The sequence below is a fragment of the Antedon bifida genome, chromosome 9 (genome assembly GCF_963402885.1).
Source record: "Antedon bifida chromosome 9, ecAntBifi1.1, whole genome shotgun sequence".
Classification (NCBI taxonomy): Eukaryota; Metazoa; Echinodermata; class Crinoidea; order Comatulida; family Antedonidae; genus Antedon; species Antedon bifida.
In genome coordinates, this window is record NC_136234.1 from 9,901,809 (window position 1) to 9,925,994 (window position 24,186).

The 24,186-nt window shown below is 34.3% G+C and overlaps 2 protein-coding genes across 3 annotated transcripts in view; one reads left to right on the plus strand and one right to left on the minus strand.

Moving 5' to 3' along the window:
* The window catches only part of LOC144852502 (mitochondrial 2-oxodicarboxylate carrier-like), a 163,414-nt gene that overhangs the window by 33,496 nt on the left and 105,732 nt on the right, over nt 1–24,186 (plus strand). The window lies entirely within an intron of this gene.
* Nucleotides 238–22,369, minus strand: LOC144852509 (ergosterol biosynthetic protein 28 homolog). 2 transcript variants are annotated; one of them, XR_013614299.1, is made up of 6 exons: nt 22,244–22,369; nt 15,560–15,714; nt 11,315–11,405; nt 10,482–10,600; nt 1,277–2,412; nt 238–956 (listed from the first exon to the last, which is right to left on the minus strand). XR_013614299.1 is itself a non-coding variant. In XM_078710356.1 (5 exons), exons 2-5 carry the CDS (start codon nt 15,699–15,701, stop codon nt 2,345–2,347), a joined length of 420 nt encoding a protein of 139 aa, XP_078566482.1. In that variant the 5' UTR covers nt 15,702–15,714; nt 22,244–22,369; the 3' UTR covers nt 1,146–2,344. The 2 variants fall into 2 exon arrangements, 1 of the variants encoding a protein (XP_078566482.1); XM_078710356.1 differs by lacking the exon at nt 238–956 and having other exon boundaries at nt 1,146–2,412.

A 24,186-nucleotide genomic window follows, 5' to 3' on the forward strand; every position in this document is an offset into this window, starting at 1 on the left:
TTCTAGGTTATTTACTATGGTTAATTTTTAGCTAAGTTCCAATAAAAACACCCCAACATTATTGTTAAATTATTTGTTGGCAATTACTTGTTATACTTTGTTTGTTTCAGCTAGAATAACAAACAAACCAGGTCAAATTTAGAACTGTGATGAATCAGGGTTAAATTCAGTATATTGGCCAACTAAAAAGAGAATGGCAACAATGGAGAAGAAGCAAGTGCATTCAAATGCAATAACAGTTTCAATATGTGGCAATGCTGCTGGATCATACACCTATCCTTTTGTTATAACACACGTAACAAACATACCACCTGCAACACTGTTTGGTTGTTCAGCATCATTGTATAGAATACTATGGATTTCTTTATAAAGAACATTGCCCAGTTCAACCAGTTTTGTTATTTTTAATAGTTACATCCAGGCATATAACACTAGAGACAATACAACTAGCTAAATGCATTGGTGTTGATATATTATGCCTTCGACCATATAACACATTGGCTATAGCCTCTTGAACTGAGATTTTGGGCCACTGAAGAATGCATGATGATGAATGCACAACATTTTCGGCACAAATTCAGGAAATATTGACACGTCATGACTTTTGTGAACTATTTGCCAGAAGAATTATCAATCGGCGAAACTACAGTTGCTGATACTGCTACAAATTACAAATGCCTTAACATTACGATATGTATAAGCTATGGCTAGATAATATTCTGATAGTATGAACTGTTTTTGTGACACCTAATTCAAATACCAAAAAACACAAAACAAGACAAGAAAGTACAGCAAGAAAGAAAAGATATAAAATTGTGGGCGAGAACAAAATAAAAAAGTATTTCAGACGTACATCAAAAACTTTCTTCGATTGGTGCTACAGTATGTTGGAATTGGGGTTGATGAAAGCCTTTGACCATCCCTCCATCAAGCACAATTACATCCATGCATTAGGACTGTACAAGATAAGGGAGAAAGGTAGGATATGAATCTGTTTGTAGTATCAGTCTAGGCCAATACTGTACTTGTACTCAAATTTGGATTAATTAAGAATTTTAGTAAATAATATATTTATTATGTCCGTTATGTTCTTTTTTTTAAGCTTTAACCTATTCGAAAAAAGTAAACTGAACGTTGGCGAAATGTAGTAGTATAAATGAAAATTTTATGCTTATTATAGATTAGCGTTTTGTCATTAATCATGATTAAGATGCCATACTCACTATAGCAACTCCAAAATGTATCCTATTGTCTATAATGTAATTACTTTCCCTACCTTCTCGAATCAATATCTCCTCCTCTTCCTCCTCAGCTTTCCCTATCATTAATATTATTCATTGTCTCCTGCAATCCTACCTTTCCCTATTGTAATTGAAGCTTTCCCTATCTTCTATATAAATCATTTTGGTCTCTACAGCTACATATTTGTAATTGTTTCTTATATATCCCACAATACAGCTTTAAATCCTTCATCTTTTTTTACTGGTCTCTGGAAAATGTACGTCATATAGGAATGTATAATAACTTAATATATCAAATCAGAAATCTGAATTATTACAATTCTCCAACTTCTTTAAATTATTGATTTCTTGCAATTACAGTTTTTGTTACATATTGGTATCTTGCATATCAGAATAAATGTTATCAGTCTTTCCTAAACATCTCTTCTTGTTGGTCTTAACAGTTTGTAGCATTTTTAAATCTTGTATTATCTATATTGGTATATAGTAATTCTGAACTAACTGTGTCTTCTCAAAATTATATCAGTTTCTGGCAATCAATACAGTTCCCCAACTTCTCTTTAAAATATTGATTTCTTGCAGTTACAATTTTTATTATTTATATCCTTTGGTATATACTTTTAATTCAGAATAAATGTTACCAGTCAGCTTTCCCTAACTTCTTATGGTCTTTGTATTTATATTCCTATTGGTATTCTGCAGTTCAGAACTATCTTTTCTGAGTCTCATCAGTTTCTGGCAATCAATAGCAGTTCTCTCAACTTCTCTTTAAAATATTGATTTCTTGCAGTTACAGTATTTGTTTATTGGTATCCTTCTATTTAATCCTATCAGTCTCAGGCATTAATACAGCTTCCCTAACTTCTATAATTTGTCTTTGCAGCTACGGTATCGCAGTTATACAGCCGTTTTTTATCTGATTGATATTGGTATACTGTAATTACAACTTTTAGCTATCTTTCTCTAATATGATCATCTCTGGCAATTAATACAGCTTTCCTTAACTATTAATTTGTCCCACAATCATAGCTTTCTTTTGTTTTCCAACTTCATATCTTATGTGTCTCCAACAATAATAGCTTTCTCTTGTTTATTTTAAATTGTTATCTTCTCTTGACCTTCTGTGTCTGAATAAACCATCTTCCAATAATCATCAAAATTACTGATGTTCCTAAAAAATAATAATAAAGATGTTAATGCTTTAATATTTTAAAACAGTATAATATGTACGTATGTTCAACTATAACAAAAATATACTATAACTTTGCATCATTTGTTTTTATGAATACCTTCTCTTTTTTTTTATTACTGAATTCATTTTTCAGAGTTCAAACCCCTTCGTAGGTAAATATGTTGATGTTTATAAAAACCGCTTATTTGCTAATAAAGTAAATAGTAAGTCAATATCTATCTCTCTCTCTGCGTATATTTATTTTAATCAAATTATTGCTAAAATTAGAAATTTATTTAATGTATGCACTAAATGATGTCGGTGAGTTTTGCCAAATTTCTTTGCTCAGATTGACTTGACAGTATGCACTGAATGATGTCAGTGAGTTTTGCGGAATTTACTTGGCTCAGACTGACTGACTGACAGTATGCACCGAATGATGTCAGGGAGTTTTGCGGAATTTGCTTGGCTCAGACTGACGGACTGACAGTATTAGTAGAGCAGTTAATGACATGAGCTGTGCATTTTATTACCAAAGCATGAAACTTGGCAAAAAAGTTTCTTTAATGTATATAGATTCAAAATATCGGGGGGTGCCAAGTGTCCAACGTCCGGTATGGCGGCCATCTTGATTTCAAAATGGCCACCATGAAAACAAAAACTGTTCATATCTTGGCAACTATACACATTATAGACTTAATTCTGGTCTCAAATTGTTCACAAACTATATATTTCTATTTGCTCTAATGAAAATTTTCATCCAAAAATGACCGGAAATGATGTTTCTTTCAGTTTAACCTTTGACGTCGTATTTGTATATCTCTGTAACTACTGGTCATTTTCAATCGATTTTGGTGTCATTTTGTTCAGAATAAATACATTTATATTTGTAGTAATGAAGCATTTTCACATAAAATGACCGGAAATACAATTTATGACCTTTGACATTATTTATTGATTTTTAATTATGTGAATATACTGTATGTGGTTTTTGTTGGTCTTAAATGCACCTAATTTTGAACTTTGACCTGATAGGCGTAATTATATTAAATGATTAATGGACTTAAATTGTATATAGTACATAAAATTGGTCAACATTGAGCTAGGTGGTACCATTAGTTCAATGATGTTGGCACCTTCTGCTTCGCTAAAAGTTTTAAGAGTTTGACAGAGGAAATAACATACATGTTATGGAATACCGTAAAACCTCGAAAAGGTGATAGTATGAGCTTCTTTTCGAGATAGACTGTATTTGAATGTCAAATGAATAGTATGATGATCGTGTTTATATCAATATATTATTAATGACCTTACAAAGAACCCTTTATATTTCAACAATCAAGCCTCAGTTATTCTACAATTTATTGTTTTCCAAGTGGTAGGCCTATTTTGATTGCATCTTCTTTTTGTATGCTTCCTCGGTTAATATGGTCCTACCCCTCCTACTTTGTCTGTAGATGGTCTTATACCCCATTCTTTGTCTGTGGATGGTCTTATACCCCCTTCTTTGTCTGTGGATGGCCTTATACCCCCTTTTTTTGTCTGTGGATGGTCTTATACCCCCTTCTGTGTCTGTTGATGGTATTACACCCCTTTCTTTGTGTGTGGATGGTCTTACACCCCTTTCTTTGTATGTAGATGGTCTTACACCCCTTCTTTGTCTGTGGATGGTCCTACACTCCCTTCTTTGTCTGTGGATGGTCCTACACTCCCTTCTTTGTCTGTGGATGGTCTTATACCCCCTTCTTTGTCTGTGGATGGTCTTGAACCCCTTTCTTTGTCTGTGGACTGTCTTATACCCCTTCTGTGTCTGTGGATGGTCTTATACCGCCTTTTTTGTCTGTTGATGGTCTTACACCCCTTTTTTGTCTGTTGATGGTATTACACCCCTTTCTTTGTCTGTTGATGGTCTTATACCCCTTTCTTTGTGTGTGGATGGTCTTACACCCCTTCTTTGTCTGTGGATGGTCTTGAACCCCTTTCTTTGTCTGTGGATGGTCTTATACCTCCTTCATTGTCTGTTGATGGTATTACACCCCTTCTTTGTCTGTGGATGGTCTTACACCCCTTCTTTGTCTGTGGATGGTCTTATACCCCTTCTTTGTCTGTGGATGGTCTTATACCCCCTTCTTTGTCTGTAGATGGTCTTATAATCCCTTCTTTGTGTGTGGATGGTCTTACACCCCCTTCTTTGTCTGGACCCACTACTTTGATTGATTATTAAATCAGACATTGTTTCTTGTACGATTAGGAGACCAAGACCTTCAAAGTGAAAGTCCACAGGTGGATGCCTAAAATGGTCTTGTACAGAACAGTATATTGTAGGTCCATGTCACTAATTTGAGGATTACTTGAATAATTATATTGAGATGTCTTTTACGAATTGATTTGGTTCGGATTTTGCTAAAAAATCAATGACTAGAGAAAATCGAGGAAAAGGATTCAGATGGTTTACAGCAAAGGCCCATTACCATAAAAATGAAGTACATTTTTTTAGATGCAACGAAAATGAACAAGAATTATCTGAGTTTCTGACTAATGAAAGTAGGTCTACTGCACAAATGCAGGATAAGTTTGTAGTAAGTACTTTGAAAGACGGTGCAGAGATATGCAGATAAGAGGTCAAAGGTCAAACTGGAAGAAACGTCATTTCCGGTCATTTTTGGACGAAACTTTTCATTGGAGCAAATAGAAATATGTGGTTTGTGAACAATTTAACACCAGAACCAAGTCTCTACTGTTTATAGTTGCCAAGATATGAACACTTTTTGTTTTTATGGTGGCCATTTTGAAATCAAGATACCGGACGTTGGACACTTGGCACCCCCCTGATATTTTGAATCTATATACATCAAAGAAACTTTCTGGCAAGTTTCATGCTTTGGTAATAAAGTGCACAACTTGGCTATTTTTATGGCGTTAACTGCTCTACTATATGCACTGAATGATGTCAGGAGAGTTTTTCCGAATTTGTTTGGCTCAGACAGGTTGACAGTAGTGGCAGAGACTTAATTACAGGGGTCCCAAGTCTACCGCTACTCGCGGTAGTCTACCGCTTTTAGTACCCATCTACCGCGCTACCGCTATCTCGACATTTTCTACCGCATTTTTATTTTTCTACCGCATTTTTAAATTTCCCCATATTTTTGGCCAAATTGATTTACGTTACCAGGCTCAGCTCAGGTCAACAATAGTCAATAACCAGACAAAAGTGAGGCAGGATGTTGAAACAATGTCTATTCATGGAGGCTCCATGGTCTATTGTATTTTTATTTGTATGCACTGCCTTTGTTGAACCGTAACAATAATATAAACATGCACGGTGCTACACAACAAAAGGTGAGCTGTCACGATCGAACAGGCGTCAACAGCGCCGCGCCTAGGAGGAGCATAATAATAGAGATATCTCTATATGCTCTACAACTCAAATGTTAGTTTAACATCAGTGGTTGAAACATAAACACATATTTAATTATAGAAGAGAAAACTAATTTATCGAGATGCCTGCAGCGAAGAAACGCAAATATTCATGTTCATTTAAGCCTGATTTCACTGCAAAGTACCCATGTATTATTGAGTTAAAAGGTGATACTTCTCAATGCAAATGCACCGTTTGTAATGCTGGATTTTCTGTAAAAAATGGTGGAATGGCCGACGTCGAAAGACATATAAAGGTATGTTATTAATGTATTCAAGTTTCTGTGTGCATTATATTCGTGTTGCCTGCTCCCAATTATATTCTAAAATAAATGATGTAGGCCTAGCCTAGGCCTCCCTATTAGGTAGCCATGTGAGTGTTGGCGGCAGTCGGCGCGGTGATGGTGCAGTTTCAGTGATGAGGTTCTAGGCCCTATGCGCCTAGGCTAGGGCCTAACCCAATTGTGACCAAGTAAATCATATTAATGATTGGGGGGTAATTGTCCGGGGGTAATTGTTCCTAGGGGGTAATTGTTCCTAGGGGGTAATTGTCCGGGGGTAGTTGTCCAGGGGGTAGTTGTCCTAAGGGGGTTGTTGTCCTAAGGGGGTATTTGTCCGGGGGGTAGTTGTCCTAAAGGGGTAGTTGTCCTAAGGGGGTAGTTGTCCAGGTGGTGGTTGTCCGGGGGGTAGTTTTCCGGGGGGTAGTTTTCCGGGGGGTAAATGTCCAGGGGGTGAATATCCGGATACGCCTTGTAAGGTATTTTAATGATGAACCTACAATGGGAGAACATTGTTGGCTTTTCATCGAATAATTGTAATGTCATTATCGGGAAGCGAAATTCGGTACTGTCCAAAATCAAAGAGAGGAGCCTTAGTATTTACAGTGTTGGATGCCCCAGTCATCTTGTTAATATTTGCACAAAAGCTGCTTATAAAGAACTGTACTTGTGTCCAGAATCTCTGATAATTGATATCTAAACGCCGTGATGATTTGAAAGAATTTCAAGAATTCTGTTGTGTTGCTGAAGAAAGAGTGAAGAAGCACTGTCCAACATGTTGGTTAATATCACTTGGGAAATCACTTGCGCACTTGATCAGACAGTTGGACGCATTTCTGTCATATTTTGCTTCACGATCTGAGAATCAGAAAGGACGCTCTATTCATGACCGTTTGAAAGACACCATGATGAAGGTCTATGCAAACTTTCTTTTATCCATCACGCCAGTATTTGATCATTTCAATCTTGTGTTTCAGCAAAAGACATCTGTGCTTCACCAAATCAAGAGTTATGTAGAGGAGCTATTACGCGGTATTGCACTTTATTGCACAACATATCCGGCAATCCGACTACTATGAAAGATTTAGATATAGACAATGTAGATTTTCAATGGGACAATGTCAATTTGGGCATAGGTCGAGATGCCAAGTTACTTATGATGAGCGACGACATTTCAGATTTGCCAAAACGTGTTACTAGCAGATTCTACGATGATGCTAGGCGATTCCTTGTCCTGAGCTTCACTAAGATCATACAGAAATTTCCGCTGGTCGATTACATTGTGGAACATATGGATGTCATTCTGCCATCAAACCAGGATAATATGGATTCAACAGTTACAGATACCATGGCCAAACAATTTCCCTAATATTTCAATGCAAAGGACTTGATCGATTTGGACTCTGAAATCCTAGATTACCAGGCTACCAACTTAGGTACTTTGATCCCTGGTCATGATGACATGAAGCCAGATGCATTTTGGCAGAGAATATCAGCTGTTAAGTATGTAACAACTACCAACTATCGTTTCCCACAACTGTCAAAATGGATGAAGTTATTATTGGTGCTTCCACACTCAAACTGCAACGTTGAGAGAGCATTCAGTATCATGGGACATATCCGTACTAAATTCAGAGCTAGTTTGTCACACAAATCTTTGATAAATCTAATGTCTTGTAAGATAAACATGTTTACTGACTTGGATTGTCATGGTCTGCAACCAAGTACCACACTACTCTCAGCTGCAAAGAAAGCCACAAGTGACCATAATGTTCGACTGGCTGATGCCAAAAGAGTTAATTAGCAGCAGCTGTTCAGTGTTAATTTTAATAAATAGTGTAGCATACAGTGTGTTTTTAACTGTATAAAATATCATTGACTTCTATCTGTAAAATTGAGTAAATTGTATTGGGCAATACTATCATGTGTAAATATTGTACATTATGTAATTAAGTTAAATTATGTTATATACTGAATTTTAGTTAAAATATATATTTTTTAAATTCTTTGTACTGAGGATGTGTCCATGTAAAAATACTGATGGATAAACTTATGTCAAAATTAAGCCAACTTATGTGTAAATATTGTATATATGTAAGGGGCTGTGTCAAAATTATATTACTCCGTGTAACGCGGTGCACCGCGGTTAACGTTATTCTGTGTATTACAATTCGTTAATGAGGTGGGTGTAACCATGTTCATTGAAGCGTTAAGCGCTAACGCTACTAACGTTTTGCCTCATTCATATTCATGAGGTAATTACGGATTCGTTTACTGAATAATAAAAAAACAGTAAACGCGGTAAACGGTTTGAACATTTTGTAATACATTATACGTTATGTGTGTTGTTTCCACTGTTTTCAATTCAGGGGAATTCCCATTTCTTGAGCCCGAATTATTTTTTTTTTCAGCGACAACACGCGGTATAATGTAGTACTCAGTAGAGTACGCTGTAGTATCGTCTGTTCAGTGGACAGGGGAATTCCCTTGTGTGGCCGTCACCGTCGTGCTGCAAGGCTCTGCTATTTGTACATACTGTATACAATGTTATTCTTAGTATAGTAAAGTGCAGTAATGATTTTTTTTAAACATTAAAATACAGTTTTACATACTTTACCATATTTTTCATTGTAAATTTGTTTGTCTGATCTAAATATTTACAATGAAAAATCACAATTTTCCGACGGTCTTTCACATTTTCCCACGGTCCCAGTACTGCACGCACGGTCCTAAAAAGGCTTATTATACTATATGTAGGCTATTGTATTTTTATTTAAAATAAACCTATCATCATAGTACGTGTGTTTAATGCGAACGATCTTTGTAGAAAAACAATTCCATAAGTAAGAAACTACCATGTGTGTTCGTGAGCCGCACGATCAATCGTTGGAAAAACAATTCCGAGGAGCCGAACGATTGTTGTAGAAATTCCATTTGATGTACACGCACCCATCTGGAAAGAAATTACCACGTGTATATTCATCATGCGAGTTTGTTGCCCTGCCGAACGCCGAACGACTGTTGTGAAATTCCATTTGATGTACACGTACTGCTCTGGTAAGAATTTACCACGTGTGTATATTCATCATGCGAGTTTGTTACCCGAACGCGCGCCGAATGACTGTTGTGAAATTCCATTTGATGTACACGTACCCCTCTGGTAAGAATTTACCACGTGTATATTCATCATGCGAGTTTGTTACCCAAACGGCGAACGACTGTTGTGAAATTCCATTTGATGTACACATACCCCTCTGGTAAGAAATTACCACGTGTGTTCACCATGCGAGTTTGTTGCCCGAACCAACGACTGTTGTGGAAATTCCACTTGATGTACACGCGCCCCTCTGTTAAGAAATTACCATGTGTGTTCATCACGCGAGTTTCGACGCCGAAAGAACGATTATTGTGGACATTCCATTTGACGTACACACCCTAAAACAGTGTCAGCAGTAGGCTATAGTTTCGCTCTAGCTCAGTGGCGATCACGTGTGTTTCGAGCTCTCTAGTCGAATTCTCTGGATAGAAGAAATAGAAAAATAAAAGACCATTTTCCGTAAGACATTTGTGTAAATGTAATTATTTTATTTAATGATTTTTAATGAAAAGAAAAAAACAGTACACGAATATTTTTTTCAGAATTATATTTTCACCTAATAATATTAGCGCCGTCTTGTTCATCCTACTAGCCGTCATGCTTGTATATACCACCAACGACATCGTGCTATATTTAGACGTTGACAGGGTTTGCCCACTGTCTGGTCATGAAAGCGTGCGGCTTGTTTTTGAACGTTTAATGGTATAAATAATAGTAACAGTAGAATGTAATAAATTAGGCAGGATATTTATTGTTTAAACGCTTGTATTAATTTAAAAAATCAACGGAGCGTATCTCCTGTTTCTACTCATGAATATTCATTTGCTTACTTATGAATAATCAATTTGCTAACGCAATTAATGAAATCCACAAGTTTATGCATAAACGAACATCCGTTAACCACGGTAAACTTTGTGTTTACTGCGTTACACGGAGTAATATAATTTTGACACGGCCCCTAACATACTGATCATGATGGATGAAAGACTTAAAAAACTTGCTATTTGTAAAATATTGTAAATAAAAAGTTTTCAAGAGACGTAAACGACACATGTGTTGATTTTCGATTCCCCGCGCGTTTGACTTATGACGCCCCGAAAACTTGAATGTGGTTCACGAGAAAATCTCCTGCGAATGGACTTTCCCAAGTTGGAACCTCTGTAATTAGGATTTCAAATCCAGCAACTCAATGCATTTCTAATCATTGCTATTGGTCAGATTGAAGTTGTGGCTGGAAAAAATAAAAAGTTTAAAAAAATAGAAATTCACCATCTTACCAGATATTGCCAATGGGGATACTATTTCAACAGAAAAAACTGCACTTTTGAAGATTAACAACTCTGACATAAAATGTACAAACACCAACACAAATGAGAATAATGTAAGTAAGTAAATCCTGAAAATACAAAATAAATAGGTAAATATAATGATTTTGGATTGGTAAATTCTACTTTGTCCCTTCATGATTATCCTGTTGGCTGCTTCTTGGAATCCTCCTTCGGGTGTTGATAATATTTGTGTGATTCTGTGTCTTATTATACAACAAGCCTTCCTTCTGTCTCTTAATTTGAATTAGTTTAATCTAGAAAATATAGCTCATGAATAATATATCAAACAAAAACTATGGTATGAAAGTAAGTCCCAGTGGTCTAATGGTTAGATATTAAACACAAGGTTCTGGGTTCTAAATTTGGTTGGGGTGACTTTTTCTCATTCTCACAGATTTGTTCATCTTTATCATTTAAAATTCAGATGCAAATTACTAAAAAAAAAATGACAATGCTGTATCAGTGGCTGGATCAAAAATTTTGGGCATATATATATACTGTATATATTTGTGCATTTCCACTAAATTAACTAAGCTGCATAAGAATATTGCACATTGGAGTGAATTTCAGTGGTATCGGTTACAAGTTATTTTAAGTGAATAGTTGGTAAGTGTCCTGGTTAAGTATTATCAAGCAAAGTTAAGAGATATAATATACATTAATAAGTGGCTCGTTTTTTTTTTGTTTTTTTTTTATAGATTTGTTCAAAGGAAAAAGATTAATTGTAAGACAATAACAAATGTTAACAGTTAACAACAATTAATGTTGTAAATGTTACTTACTGATTATTATATATGTAGAATGCACACACAACACGTAAAACAGCTGCAAGCAAGGTCCAGACTCCAAACAATCTAACAGCCAATGAGGTAACTGGAGTAAAAACAGAAATAATAAATTCAATTTACTGAATTTGTTAGACTTCCACCAAATGACATAATCTATTCATTGTTACTTTTCTTGTATAACATTGACAAGCAAAAACATGCATATAAATATATAGTTAGTCATCTTAACTACTGTACTCCGTTCTCCAGAATTTGGAAGCTCCAAAATGAGAAATGGCCAGAACTCACTCATTTTCTTTTATATCAGATTTTTCCCTGCGAAAACCCCTATTAATATTAAGGGAACTTTTTTTTTGTTTTTTGGTTGTGTCCAACAGGGGACATCCTTATGAAGGGGACAATTTGTTAGGTCCCGAAAGGTCTACTGTAGTTAAACTAAAAAATATACACCCCTTTTTATCTTATATAAGCGAACAAACTTAATCATTTTGGAAAATTTATTGCAATATACAGAACTTACAAAATGAGTCACATATCAATCATTGGCGAGTAAATAATTGCATATGTAGTGACACTATCAATATAAGAAAACATACAACTGTACATCATTATTCAATGTTATGAAAAACAAATTACAGTAGAGTCAGGGAAATGATTCAAAGAGTTTAAACCATTTCAAACTGTATTCATCCTGCTAAACCTTGAAGCAATCAACTTTATTTCAAGTTCATGATCAACACATATTGTATGCATTCTATAACTTTCATTTATAATTTAAAGATAATTATGAAAAAATAGTGTAATCATTAATGACACCATAAAGTGGCACTAACTGCATAGTAATTTAATCAGCATTTTGCAAAAAAAGTAGAGCTCCCAAAAGAAATATTATATTTTTTACTTGCATGCCTGTAATTCAGCTTATAAAGGATGTAGTTATTATAATCGTGTTAACAGTAAACGAAGGGGGACAGTAATTGATACACAAGATTAAATTGCCCATGCGTTTAAGCCCAATGTTCCATTTATTTTTTCGACTGCATTTGGTCTGCATAATGATTTGTCTGGGATCAAGACAGAGAGCAAGTTTTTTAAATAAAATAATAAAATGACCAATCAATACGAAGCAAATGCATACATGGTAGGCCTAAGTTTTTCACTTTTAGTAGTTGACTTTAATTAGATCATAGAGGCCACTGAATCTAGCATATGAGCGGGACAAAATTGTAGGCAAAGGTTTTTTAGTTTTAAATAAATGTATACTTTGTCCTGATCACCTACAACAAATCAACTCTCCGTCATCCACCGCCTTCATATCATGAGCATAAATATGCAACTTAGCCATCTCCTAAACTAATGATCCATTTATTACAATTTTGTGGCAACCCTCGTAAGAAAATGATCGGGATTTCTGGCGGGATCCCGGTGGGATTTGCGTAAAATCCCACCGGGAATCCCGACCATAATTCCCGATGGCCCGCTTGAATTTAAAACGAACAATCAGGATTTCCGGTGGGATCCCGATGGTTTGTTTTATATATCCTGCAATTCCGGGATTGCGGTAACATCATCCCACTACGGTTTTTTTTATTATAATCCTGCAATCCCGTTGGTATCCCACAGGAGATTATTTTATCCCATATCCCACTGGGATTTCACTGCCATCCCACTACGTTTTTCATTATATCCCGCCATTATTTTTGTGGTCCCACTGCATTTAAAAGGATCAATTAAGGTATGGGTTAACAATAAAACTGAGAGCGTTGTAATTTGTTATTTTTCCCCAAAATTAATTACTGTAAAATTAAAAATTATGATTGAGCTAGGCCTATTGTTTTAAAGATGAACAGCCACCTCCCCACCTGACTAAAACACATCATCCATTTAGTTCCTAGATGCCTATAAAAAACAAAGAAATTGAATTTAATATTATTAATGAATATTATAAAATAGGATAGATAATACATAATATAATGCATGCCTAACCTAATACTTAATAGACCTACCTAGTAGGCCTACATCTAGGCTAGCCTATAATTTAAGTAGGCCTAGTACAGCAGTTGAAAAGCCTACTACTACTATACGGACTTTGCCTATAGCTACTAGGTCTAGTTAGTTAGGTAGTGGCTAATCTCTAGAGACTGATAGGGCCTCTAGACCAGGATATAGGCCTAATTAAGCTAGGCCTAGTTTAAGGACTAGGCTAAGATATAAGTCCTTGCTTGGACGGTTCAATTAGGTTGTGATGTGTATAAAATATGAATGAAAACACTTACAGTTTTACAGTGGCCTAGTAATCATTTCATGTCGGTATTATAAGAAGGCAAAATGAAAAAGGCGGGCGAAACGCACCACCAACGTACTCTACTTAAATTATCTTTATTAATTTATACAGTATTGTTGTCGCCACTGAGATGGCGATAGGCTACTTTCTTTTTACTGATCATCATATACAATCGACTAAAATTATTATATTAAATTCATCTAGTGGAAAACCGGCTTCTTATATTATTAAATAAATAAGGTGATAATATATAAAAATATCATCAAATCATATCGATGTTAAAGTATCGGTCGAAAGCAATCTGTTTAAAATAAATTAAATTGTAAAGTTGTTGGAATGTGGAGTTGTTCATTAAATAAAAATTACTATATACGGGAAAATGATGAAGCTTGTCGTCAAGACGACTATAATGGTTAGAATTTTCCCACGGCACGATCATTCAGTTTCTAAATATAGAACGAGGTAATCATACTTATGATGCGCAGCATACGACATAGCCACATACACAAGAGTAGCCAATGAGAAGACGTGACATTGTCAATCAACTCAATTCCTCTGCTGTCGGCCAATCATAGACCACGTGATATTCCCTTCTCACAAAGACCCGCTGCTGTTGGTGATGTGTAATCAATAGAGCAGGCTCCACCTACACCAACTCTGACTGAAACAGCTATTTATGTCATTATCCATTTAGTACCTAAAATTAATGTTTCTGGAACTGGTAAAACCTCAGAAGACGACAAATAATTCAGCGATCAAAGCTTGCAGTCAGTTTCTAAATATAGAACATAAAAGCTACCGTGTTTAGCTTTGGTATGGCATACATAAACAGATGTCGATTAGACCACGTGCCATTATCAACTTTAGTTCCTTTCATAGATCATAGAGCTTTGCTCTATGCTCTCATGGTAAACTGCTGTCGATGATGTTTATTGAGGCATTCCACAGTGTTTGGTCGGTGGGTTGAAAAATTTCATTTACTGATTTTGATATAACTCTTGGCCATTTCTCAAAGTAGACATATTGAAGTTTATTAAATAACATTTTTTTAAATTTTATGATATTTATTTTTTAATAAGTCGTTGAATATTATTAAATATGAAAAAACCATATTTGACGTTACGGATGGGACATTTTAAAATCCTATTTATTTCATAAACTATGCATCTTATTACTGTTTTTCCAACAGATATAGTTACTTTATGTCTCAATAATACATAATCAAGTATTTAATTAAAATGTTGTTGTCCGCGACGTTTTAGGTGGTTTTTTAAAGTTTATTTTAAAAGTATTGACGCAAAAATCTTGATATTTCATTTTCTCCTCCTGAGAACTATATCTCTTTAGATTATGAACACATTTTTTGAAAATTTTATATTTTGATGAAAATATCATACTTCAAAAATATATTGTTACGAACGGGACATTTTTGTTACGGATGGGGCAATGATCAGTTAAATCCTAATTATTACACAAACCATGAATCTTTTAAACATTTTTTTGTCAGATATAGTTACTTTATGTCCCTATTGTACATAGTCAACCATTTTATAACACATATTTTGTTTATTAAATTTCATATATACATTTCAAAATTCATAATTATCCTATATAATTTTAATAGTAGTTTTGTGGTGTTTTTAACATTTCAGATAAAAGTATCATATTTCAAAAAATATATTAATGACATTTTTCGTAGGAACGGGACAGACATTTTTGTTACGGATGGGACATATTTGTAATGAATGGATTATTTGTTTAGGAGCGTGAAAATATGGGCCTTTTAAAGTTTTAATTAGGAGTTTTAGTTCATCCTTTTTAACTTTGCTAACCACAGACTTAGCCCAAGACTTCTCAACCACACATACCAAGCCTGCGTGTACAGGGTCCGAGGACAAAGTCTAAGAGGGGGGCAGGGGATGACTATTGTTGATTGTGTTTCAAAATAATCATACCTTGGTCTTCAGAACCTGCATAGAGTCTCTGAACAGTTGAACTTCCAGATATAAAACAGTTAAGTGTGTTTCCAAATGCCATGACACCAACTACACCGATCCAACTCCTCAAAAATGACTCAAACTTTGTTGTTGGTAACATGTCTGAATATTATCTAAAAAAATAAAAATCAATAATTTGCAGACGTATCCAAACAAAAGGAGTACTCATCATACATCGCATGGTTAATCGCAACTGTACAATTATAAAATACTGAGTTTCTATTAGTACCAAAACCCACGTGTAGGCTTCCATTTTGTTACCCTAGACATAATACTAGGCATCCAAAGGAACACGCATTGTGTTGTGACAGTTTTGAAAAAGTCACGAAATTGTTAAAAGTGATATAAGTGACTATGTTAATTTCAATTCATTTATTTGTTCGATATCATGTCCCAGAAAAACTTAACTACATAAAATTATTTATCAATATAAAGTTTAAAAAAATGTTAAAACAGCAAAAACTGGAAAAAGAAAGCACACAGGAGTCTTATTATACAGACATCGAAAGACAAACAAGATTAAAAAAAACTTCACGTTGGTCCTTTAAGAGACAACAAATTTAGTTTCTCTAGCCACTCCTCGTACAGAATAACTCCCCGTCCAACTTTCAATAGGGACTTTACGAAACATGACAGGAAGCTATAGGACGGTGCTCATGAATAATTTATGCATTAGCTTTAACAAAGTGGGCAAATTCTGTCAGTTTAACTTTTTGGGAACGATAAAGTTGCCATTTTACCGTTTACTAATATTAATACATTTATTACTTCAATTTAATTAACTCGCATTTTAAATTTGATGAAAACTAGTATTCAAATTCATTAACTAATTGCGTGTGTGGTGCATGCAGCACACAGTACACAATAAATCGGAACATTGGGATTTCCCCTCCTAGCTATATATATCGCTTCATAGACTACGCGTAGCATGTGTAGATTACGTCACATGAAACCTACGAAGTTGCCACGCGTCCAAAACGTAGTCTACGCATCCACATGTTGCAGTATTTATTATCTGTAATGTAAGCTGGGCTAAGATTTTTATTAAAGATGTATTGTCCCCCTGAAAATATAATTTTTAACGACATTTTTTTTTAATATGCCATATTAATGTAACATAATAGTTATCCACTTGGACCAAAAACTGGATCTAAAAAAAATGTATTTACCTGAAAAAAATGTAATTTAAAGCAAAAATGGCCAAATTGGCTGCCAGCCAGTGGGTTTTTGGTTGAATTTAACCATTTATTTAGTCAATTTATAGGTGAAAACATTATTTTTTTTCATTTTTTTTCTATGGAAGTGATTAACTTTATTAAAACTACAAAATAACATATTCAAAGTCTGATTTAATTAATCTTCATTTTTCATGTTTTTGGGGGACAATACATCTTTAAATAAAACATAAATATAAACTTTACCTGGGGCATTATTCGGTCATATTAAGTTTAAAATCTCCGTTTCTCCGTTTTTTATACATATGAAATTGAAATTTTATATTCATTGTCAATGATCTCATTTTCCCCGCTCGCGTCTCTCTCTCTCCTCACAGCAGTATACACACATATGTGCTGCAGTATACAGTACAGTATTCGGTATTTGTGACGGGTTTCCGGACATGTGCAAAGCGTTTATACAAAAAAATGTGAAACTCATTCAATTCGTTATATTTTAAGCTTTAAAAAAATATATGCTGCATCTAGTTTCGCCAGGAGGGACCCATTGAAAATTGGAAAATCATTAGATCATAACTTTTGATCAAGAAATTGTAGCGAAATGCAGCAAACATGTGCTGAAATGTTACACACGCAAACATGTTACACAAATGAAAATCCGTTTTCTGCACACGTTCGGAAAACGAAATAACTGCAACATAAAAGAAAGAATTTCCTTGTGGACGCCGGTAACAATGCATCGGTGCGGTGTGCGTACAGTACACTGCTTGGATTTTTTCGTAATACTCGTCTATAAATCCTATGTACAAATAAAGTTGAGGTTAGTAGGCATATATTACATAGCCTATGTATAATGTGAACGTGATTAGCTGAAACTGCATCACATGACTACCGCTGCGAGAATCGTAAATCGTATATATCCTCGAGTACGATGATATTGATTGAGTAATTTTCGCGTAATTATCGTGTCCCTGTCATTAAACATATAAAATCCAGCAAATTCTTGAGTACGATGATATTGACCGTGTAATTTTCGTGTGGCGATAAATAAACAAAAGTCATTTACTGAGACTTTACAAGAGAACGTTTTACACGCCGCGCTACGCAACTTGCTTGAAGAAATTAATCAACTAAACTATTTAAACTATGCATACATAGCGCCCTCATTTGTTATTAGTCCTCCCTAGATGTGATGAAAGACTGTTTGTGATTGGTTAATACTCACAGTATTAACTCGGTACGCGCGGCGCGCTGAACATCTGGTGATTCGGCTCCTCGAAGAAGAAGAATTATTATTTATTCGGCCTACCTGATAATAATATTATTATTAATGTAGGCTTATTGATGGAAAATCTTCTGTTAATTTAAAGTGGAGCTCCACCCAGAAAATTGCTATTTTTCATACATTTCAACTATTATTTAAAAATATCATCACTCATACTTCATATTTTTTTCAATGAGTACGATTTTCTTGAAAATCACGCCTTTTTGCGTTTTGGGGGGGAATACCTTGTAATTTCCTATTCTTTTACATGCAAAAGAGGGGTATATTTGAATAATCCTAAAAAATTAATTTCACTAAAAAAAAAAAATTTATAATGTTTTTCTATGTAATTTTTCCAGATCTTTCTATTTCTGGTATTTTTATCGCGTATACATTGCGCAATTTTGCGTAAATAGACATTGTATTTTTAAATGTCCAACCTCTATTCAATTTCAAAATGACACACCTTGACCAGGATCCCAATTATGAACCATTTTTATTATTATTGAAAAAAATTTTAGGCAGTACGTCAAAACTACAAGACAGATATTATGGCGTATTTTGCAAACTCTTGGTGCTTTTGTTTAGGTATATTATGATCTTAAAAAAAAAAATTGAAAACTAATAATATAGGGCCTGTTTCTGCTGTAAAAAAAAATAATAGATTTAAATAATTATGTTAATAAATTACGTACCCCCAATTTCTTGGCAGTAGAAACAGGACAAATTAAAAATAACCAGTTATAAATTAATCCAATTATACCACCAGGTATCGTTGTGCAACTTTTATTTCAGCTGCAACACAAAATAATGGTTTATTGACTGCTGTTGAAAAATTGTTTAATCTAAACGTTCGACCACCAGAGTGCATTGTATTTTGAGCAGTGTTAACTTTTTTGCCCAAAACTTTCCACTCAAAATTTAAATCATTTTTGGGAGTACAAATTTAGTAGAAATATTGATGTAAACATTTTTTTAAATAACCATTACACTAGGACTGACAATAAATATATAAGCATGCATTTTTTTTTACATAAAGAAAAAGAAATTAGAAAGGTTTTCGATCTAGTCATTTATGCTGTCTTTGATAAAAATAATATTTTTAAAATTCCAATCAAATGACATCATGATAAATAAAAACAATAAAATCGTTGTATTGTTTTTATTATTGCTTTTACTAATCATGATGTCGTTTGATTGGACGTGTGAAAATATCATTTTCATCAATGGAAGCATAGATGGTTAATCTATAGTTCTAGAATGAAATGTTTTTTATATTTATTTTGTTTTACAGTATGTATGAAAAATGCATATTTGTCTATTCGTACTAGTGTATATGGGCCTTTATGCAGCAGAAAAAAACCCCATACTCTACTTGAATTAAAAATCAGTAGCCTCCTCCAATAAACAATTAGATTAGTCATAGATAGGACATACAGTACAGTTAGTACTGTAAACACAATATCTGCGGTCACAATAAAAGAATTGTTTGAAAGTTTACAGATCACTGAATTTGGTTTACAAAATAACCACAAATGAAATACAAAGCTTTAGCTAAATTCTAACAAATTCAATCATGCTAAATTTACAGTTTAAAAGGATAGAAGGAAATGGTGAACTCAGGCCTCAAATTTGGGGATTTAGGGGCAAAGCCAGTTGGCCTCCAGTTTTTCATTAATTTGAGGGGCAGCAAGGCTAACTTGGAAGGCACCAAGGTCGTTATTAAAGTACAGTAGTCGTCTTCAATCTCGAGCGGGAGTCGAGCGATATTTTTATTTCTAAAAAAACTTTGTGTGAAAACAAAAGATTTTATAGCCGAGGGCTAGACTCCAAACTCTAATGTTATCGCAGTTCAAAAAGTGATTCTTCATGGTTTACTGTATCGCCATCCTTTTTTAGACGATGAACTGAACATACACCTATATTAGTCTAGTTTTTACTTTAATATTTATTAGTGTAGGTAAGTGTAGCTAGTATGCCGGTGGAACATCGTGCCTCTAATTCAGTCTCCAATTGTAATTTTGCACTGTCGTAAGTGACGATAAAATTACTAAATTACATGATGATGCAGACGCAAAAAACAATTCAATTCAAGTTTACAGTCAGTATAGGCTATAGAGGTAAATACTTTCTTTAGATGTTATTGTTATAATTAAACAAATAGGTATCCTTGCTTATCCAAGGCCTTGCAATCTCAACCAAATGTAGTCTAGCAAAGATTGCCTACAGTAGACTTACCTTTCATTCAATCGGGCCTAGGCCTATGATAACATGTAATAATAATGGATGTATAATAAAGGTGGAAAACGATTCTCAAAGAGGTAACATTAGATTTATAAACGCCGGTATGTATGTTAGACACTGAGCTATACTTGCTTGATTATTTTCTTTTATTACCTACAATACAGTACGTTTCAGAACGATATGATTATTTAGTAAATAAGATTAAGAAGAATCTTTAACGGCCATGGAAAACGATCGTTCGTGTTTTGTCCATTATTTGACACACTAACAAAAGTTTTTTTAAAAAGGGGAATCCCGTCAGCAAAATAACGTGGCTGTAAGAGGAAACAGCTGCTGTTAAAGCGCAGTATGGTTTCAGTAACTCTCCTTTTAATCACCGCATATGATCATTTTACTAAAAACTATTTTTAAAAAACACTAGAAATAGTAATATATGCGTGATTTGCATCAACATTATACACCTAATATTTAATACCTACATAACGGAAATAAATACAGAAATAATATAATAGTATAAAAATGGATACGGCTGGCTTTACAGGCTTAATCGAATTTGTATTACAATATGTCACAACAATTATTGTTTATTAATAAATTGTTCTACATATTTTTTTTGTATAAGACACAGACGTATACTCTCTGTTAATTACAGTACATAAATAGTGTTTATAAATGGCCATTATAAAAAGACAGAGTTCTTTCTAGTTAGAGCTAGTTAGCAAACTTATTGGGAAATATTTATCAAGAGCTTAAATAATATTGTACATAAGGCATAGTACCATGATTAAATAAATTATGAAAAAAAAAATCTTTTATTTACCAAACAATACATTTATATTTTTGCATTCATTATTTCGTACTATTTTGATCTAAAATAAATAATATCCAATCTCTATGCTTAAAGATGTATTGTCCCTTTGTCAAATTCCAAAAAAAATTTTAAAAAAGATTTAGAAAAAAGTGCCCGGTCATTTTGAAGTATTATAATAGTTATTAACTTTCACCAAAAATTAGTCAAAAAAAAATCATTTAACTGAAATATAGACGTTTTTTGGTTCAAAAAATAACTTTGACTTCCAGTCAAAGTTTTCGATCAAAACATATCTCATAATGCAACGCGCTTATTTGGCTACTCTGTATGCATAATCATAAAACTTCCTCGCGATCTGTGTGAAAACACCTTCTCAACCGTGACGAGTTGTAAACAATCCTAATTAGCATCATGCATAATGCATACTCATGGTTTGAAATCTTTGTTTACTTTCGCTTGCGACGATTTTCCAGACGAAATGTAATCAAATTAATTTACCGGTTAATTACGTAAAATTGTTGTTTTTGGCTCGAATTTTCGACTTAAAGTGAATAACTTTAATATTACTTTGATATGGCCAATTTAAATTTAGAATATTTTGACCTTCATTTTTTTGTGTTTCAAGGGACAATACATCTTTAATAAAATCATATTTAATATATTATCAAAGGTCAATGTGATGTTTTCCTGAATTATTATATTCTGTTAAAATGATCAAAGTAAAAAACACAAATTATAACGATCTGCTGCTGTTCAATACTCATTGTTCTCTTATTAAAGGCACTATGGGCGTGCCATAGATACGCTCGTTCGGTTTCAGTTTTTGTTGTTAAACTCATCGTTTTAATTTGGATGATTTTTGCTATAAAATTTGGGTTTTCATAAATAATTAACAATTATCTACTCTCATTTGGTAAGTATTTGCAACATTCGGAGTCTCGTTGTTTCCGTTTGGTGTTTAGTAGTATCTGTGTGTCGTCGGCCGGGGGCAGCTCATAGGATCGGAGGAGGAGCAGCCAGCATGCAAAAAAACCCTAAATAAAAAATGGTTCTGAGGCCTCCTAAGGCCTGCACATTTATCACTGGAAAAAATTACAAATTCATCATTACGTATGCACTCGCCCATATACCTATGTCTACATACTTACTAATTAAATGCCTAATTTAGACGTTTTGACGTTTCTTCAGTTCCGCGCTTTTTTGTGTTCTCTTCTCTAAAATTGATCCGATGATCCAGAGACCATGTGCGACACACGAGAGCGCGACGATCGAGCTAGTAGCCGCTCAGAAAGTTGTGTGCGTATGGAACGGAAAAGGGGTATATGTTACAAAACGCCAGCTAATAATGGCACGATGTAGTTAGTAACAATCGTAGAAACACCCACAGCTAAAAGTAACATATTTTTTTGCTTTAGCTTAGTACCAAATTACCAAAAAAGAAGAAAAACTCAAAATTGACACACTCAGTTTTCGATATGAAAACACGGTTAATTTCCAAGAACGTAAGAAATCAAAGTAAATTGAGTTGACCATAAGGTGAGGAGAGAAGTTTGAGAAAATTTCGACTAAACTTTAATTTAAGTTTAAGCGTTTCCTTAATCTGTTTAATTGACAAGGGTCAAGAGACACATTATCGTTCTCAAATCGTTGACTGTTACGAGAATTCCCTAGAGTTAAAATGTTAACAAAATAAAAGAAGTTGTGATTGATTTGGATCTAGCCTAAGCCTAAGTTTCTACTACCTAGGCCCTAAGTGACCCACATTTAGATACTAATAGGCCTACTAAAAGGCCTGGCTAGGCCTACCAACTCTTTACTTACATGGATCCCATATGCCTAGTCTCAATTATTCAAACAAAATATAAGCTTACATTTTATTGTTATTTTTATTAGGTGAAACAAACGGATTTATCAGTTTATTATTAATCAATTAAATTTACTATTACTTTTACAAATCATATGAATGTACGTACGTAGGTCATGCGTACGGGTTGCAAGGTTTGTTTCGTCATCTTGAATTCAACCAATCAGAAGCGCAGGCAATATAGTCGCGTGGGGGGGGGGGGGGGTGGGTTTGGTCGTCGGGCTGTCTGAGTTGAGCCGTCGCGGAGCGTTGGCACGATTATCTGTTGGTAGGACTTTGGACAGACAGGTCCAGTCTCGTTGGGGCTTCGTCGTACGACGCTGTCTGAGTTGGCCTAAAGAAGGGCAACAGAGGGGATACCATGTATTTACTATAGAATGGCACTTCGAAAGTGCATACCTCCGCCTATTGTAAAATTCTCCTACATAAGATTTCACCAGAAAACAAAATTATTTTGTTTAATTCTTGTGTCTTAATGCTGTGTGTGATTAGGCTAATTTCACTCCAACCATGTCATGCATGCGAATTTGGTGTATGTAATGGTTATGTAGCCAGCCTTTTAACTACCAATAGTTTCAGTTGACTAACAATAGAACAGCAACGCCAAAACAAACGGGTGAATTTGAAAAGAAGATTTTAAAACTACTAGTATCAAAAAACCTGTACATTTAATCAAATTATAACTCTTGCCTTTTTAACCAAAATGACGTTTTTTGGACAATATTATTAGTTAGAAAATGCAATTTCAGTTTACACTTTATGTCCTATCTTTTAACACTAGCAGGTTTGAAAATAATACTAAAAAGTGGTCCAGAATTGGGACACTGGTCCGGATTGCCTCCAACATTTAATGGAGTGGTCCCTAACCACATATCTATCTGTATTTTCGTTTCGGTAAAAAAGATCTTGCAATAACTTTTTGAATAATCAAATAAAAAAAAACGCGATTGACTACATACCTCATTAGCGGAGGTAAATAATGTTATCGTCGTATAAATATCTAGGTGTTATTTTTAACAGTTCGTTCTCGTGTGGAGAGTACATCGTTGATCACATTGTTACAGAATTAAACTCTCGAATGTATTGTATTGTCTATAAACTCAAACGCTATGATGTTAACAACTTATTGCTCACTTTCTTTAATTCCATATTATGTGGTACACTGAGCTAAATGTATACAGATGGAGGGAATATTATGAGAGGTGATATGGACAGATCTAATCGTAT

Excerpts from the sequence above, each read along its gene's own strand:
- LOC144852509 (XM_078710356.1), bottom strand. The coding sequence starts at position 15,701 with ATGTTACCAACAACAAAGTTTGAGTCATTTTTGAGGAGTTGGATCGGT. Across the intron at positions 11,406-15,559 it reads TGCAGGTTCTGAAGACCAAG|TTACCTCATTGGCTGTTAGA; the intron begins GTATGATTATTT and ends TTTTTACTCCAG. Across the intron at positions 10,601-11,314 it reads TTCTACATATATAATAATCA|GATTTACTTACTTACATTAT; the intron begins GTAAGTAACATT and ends TTGTATTTTCAG.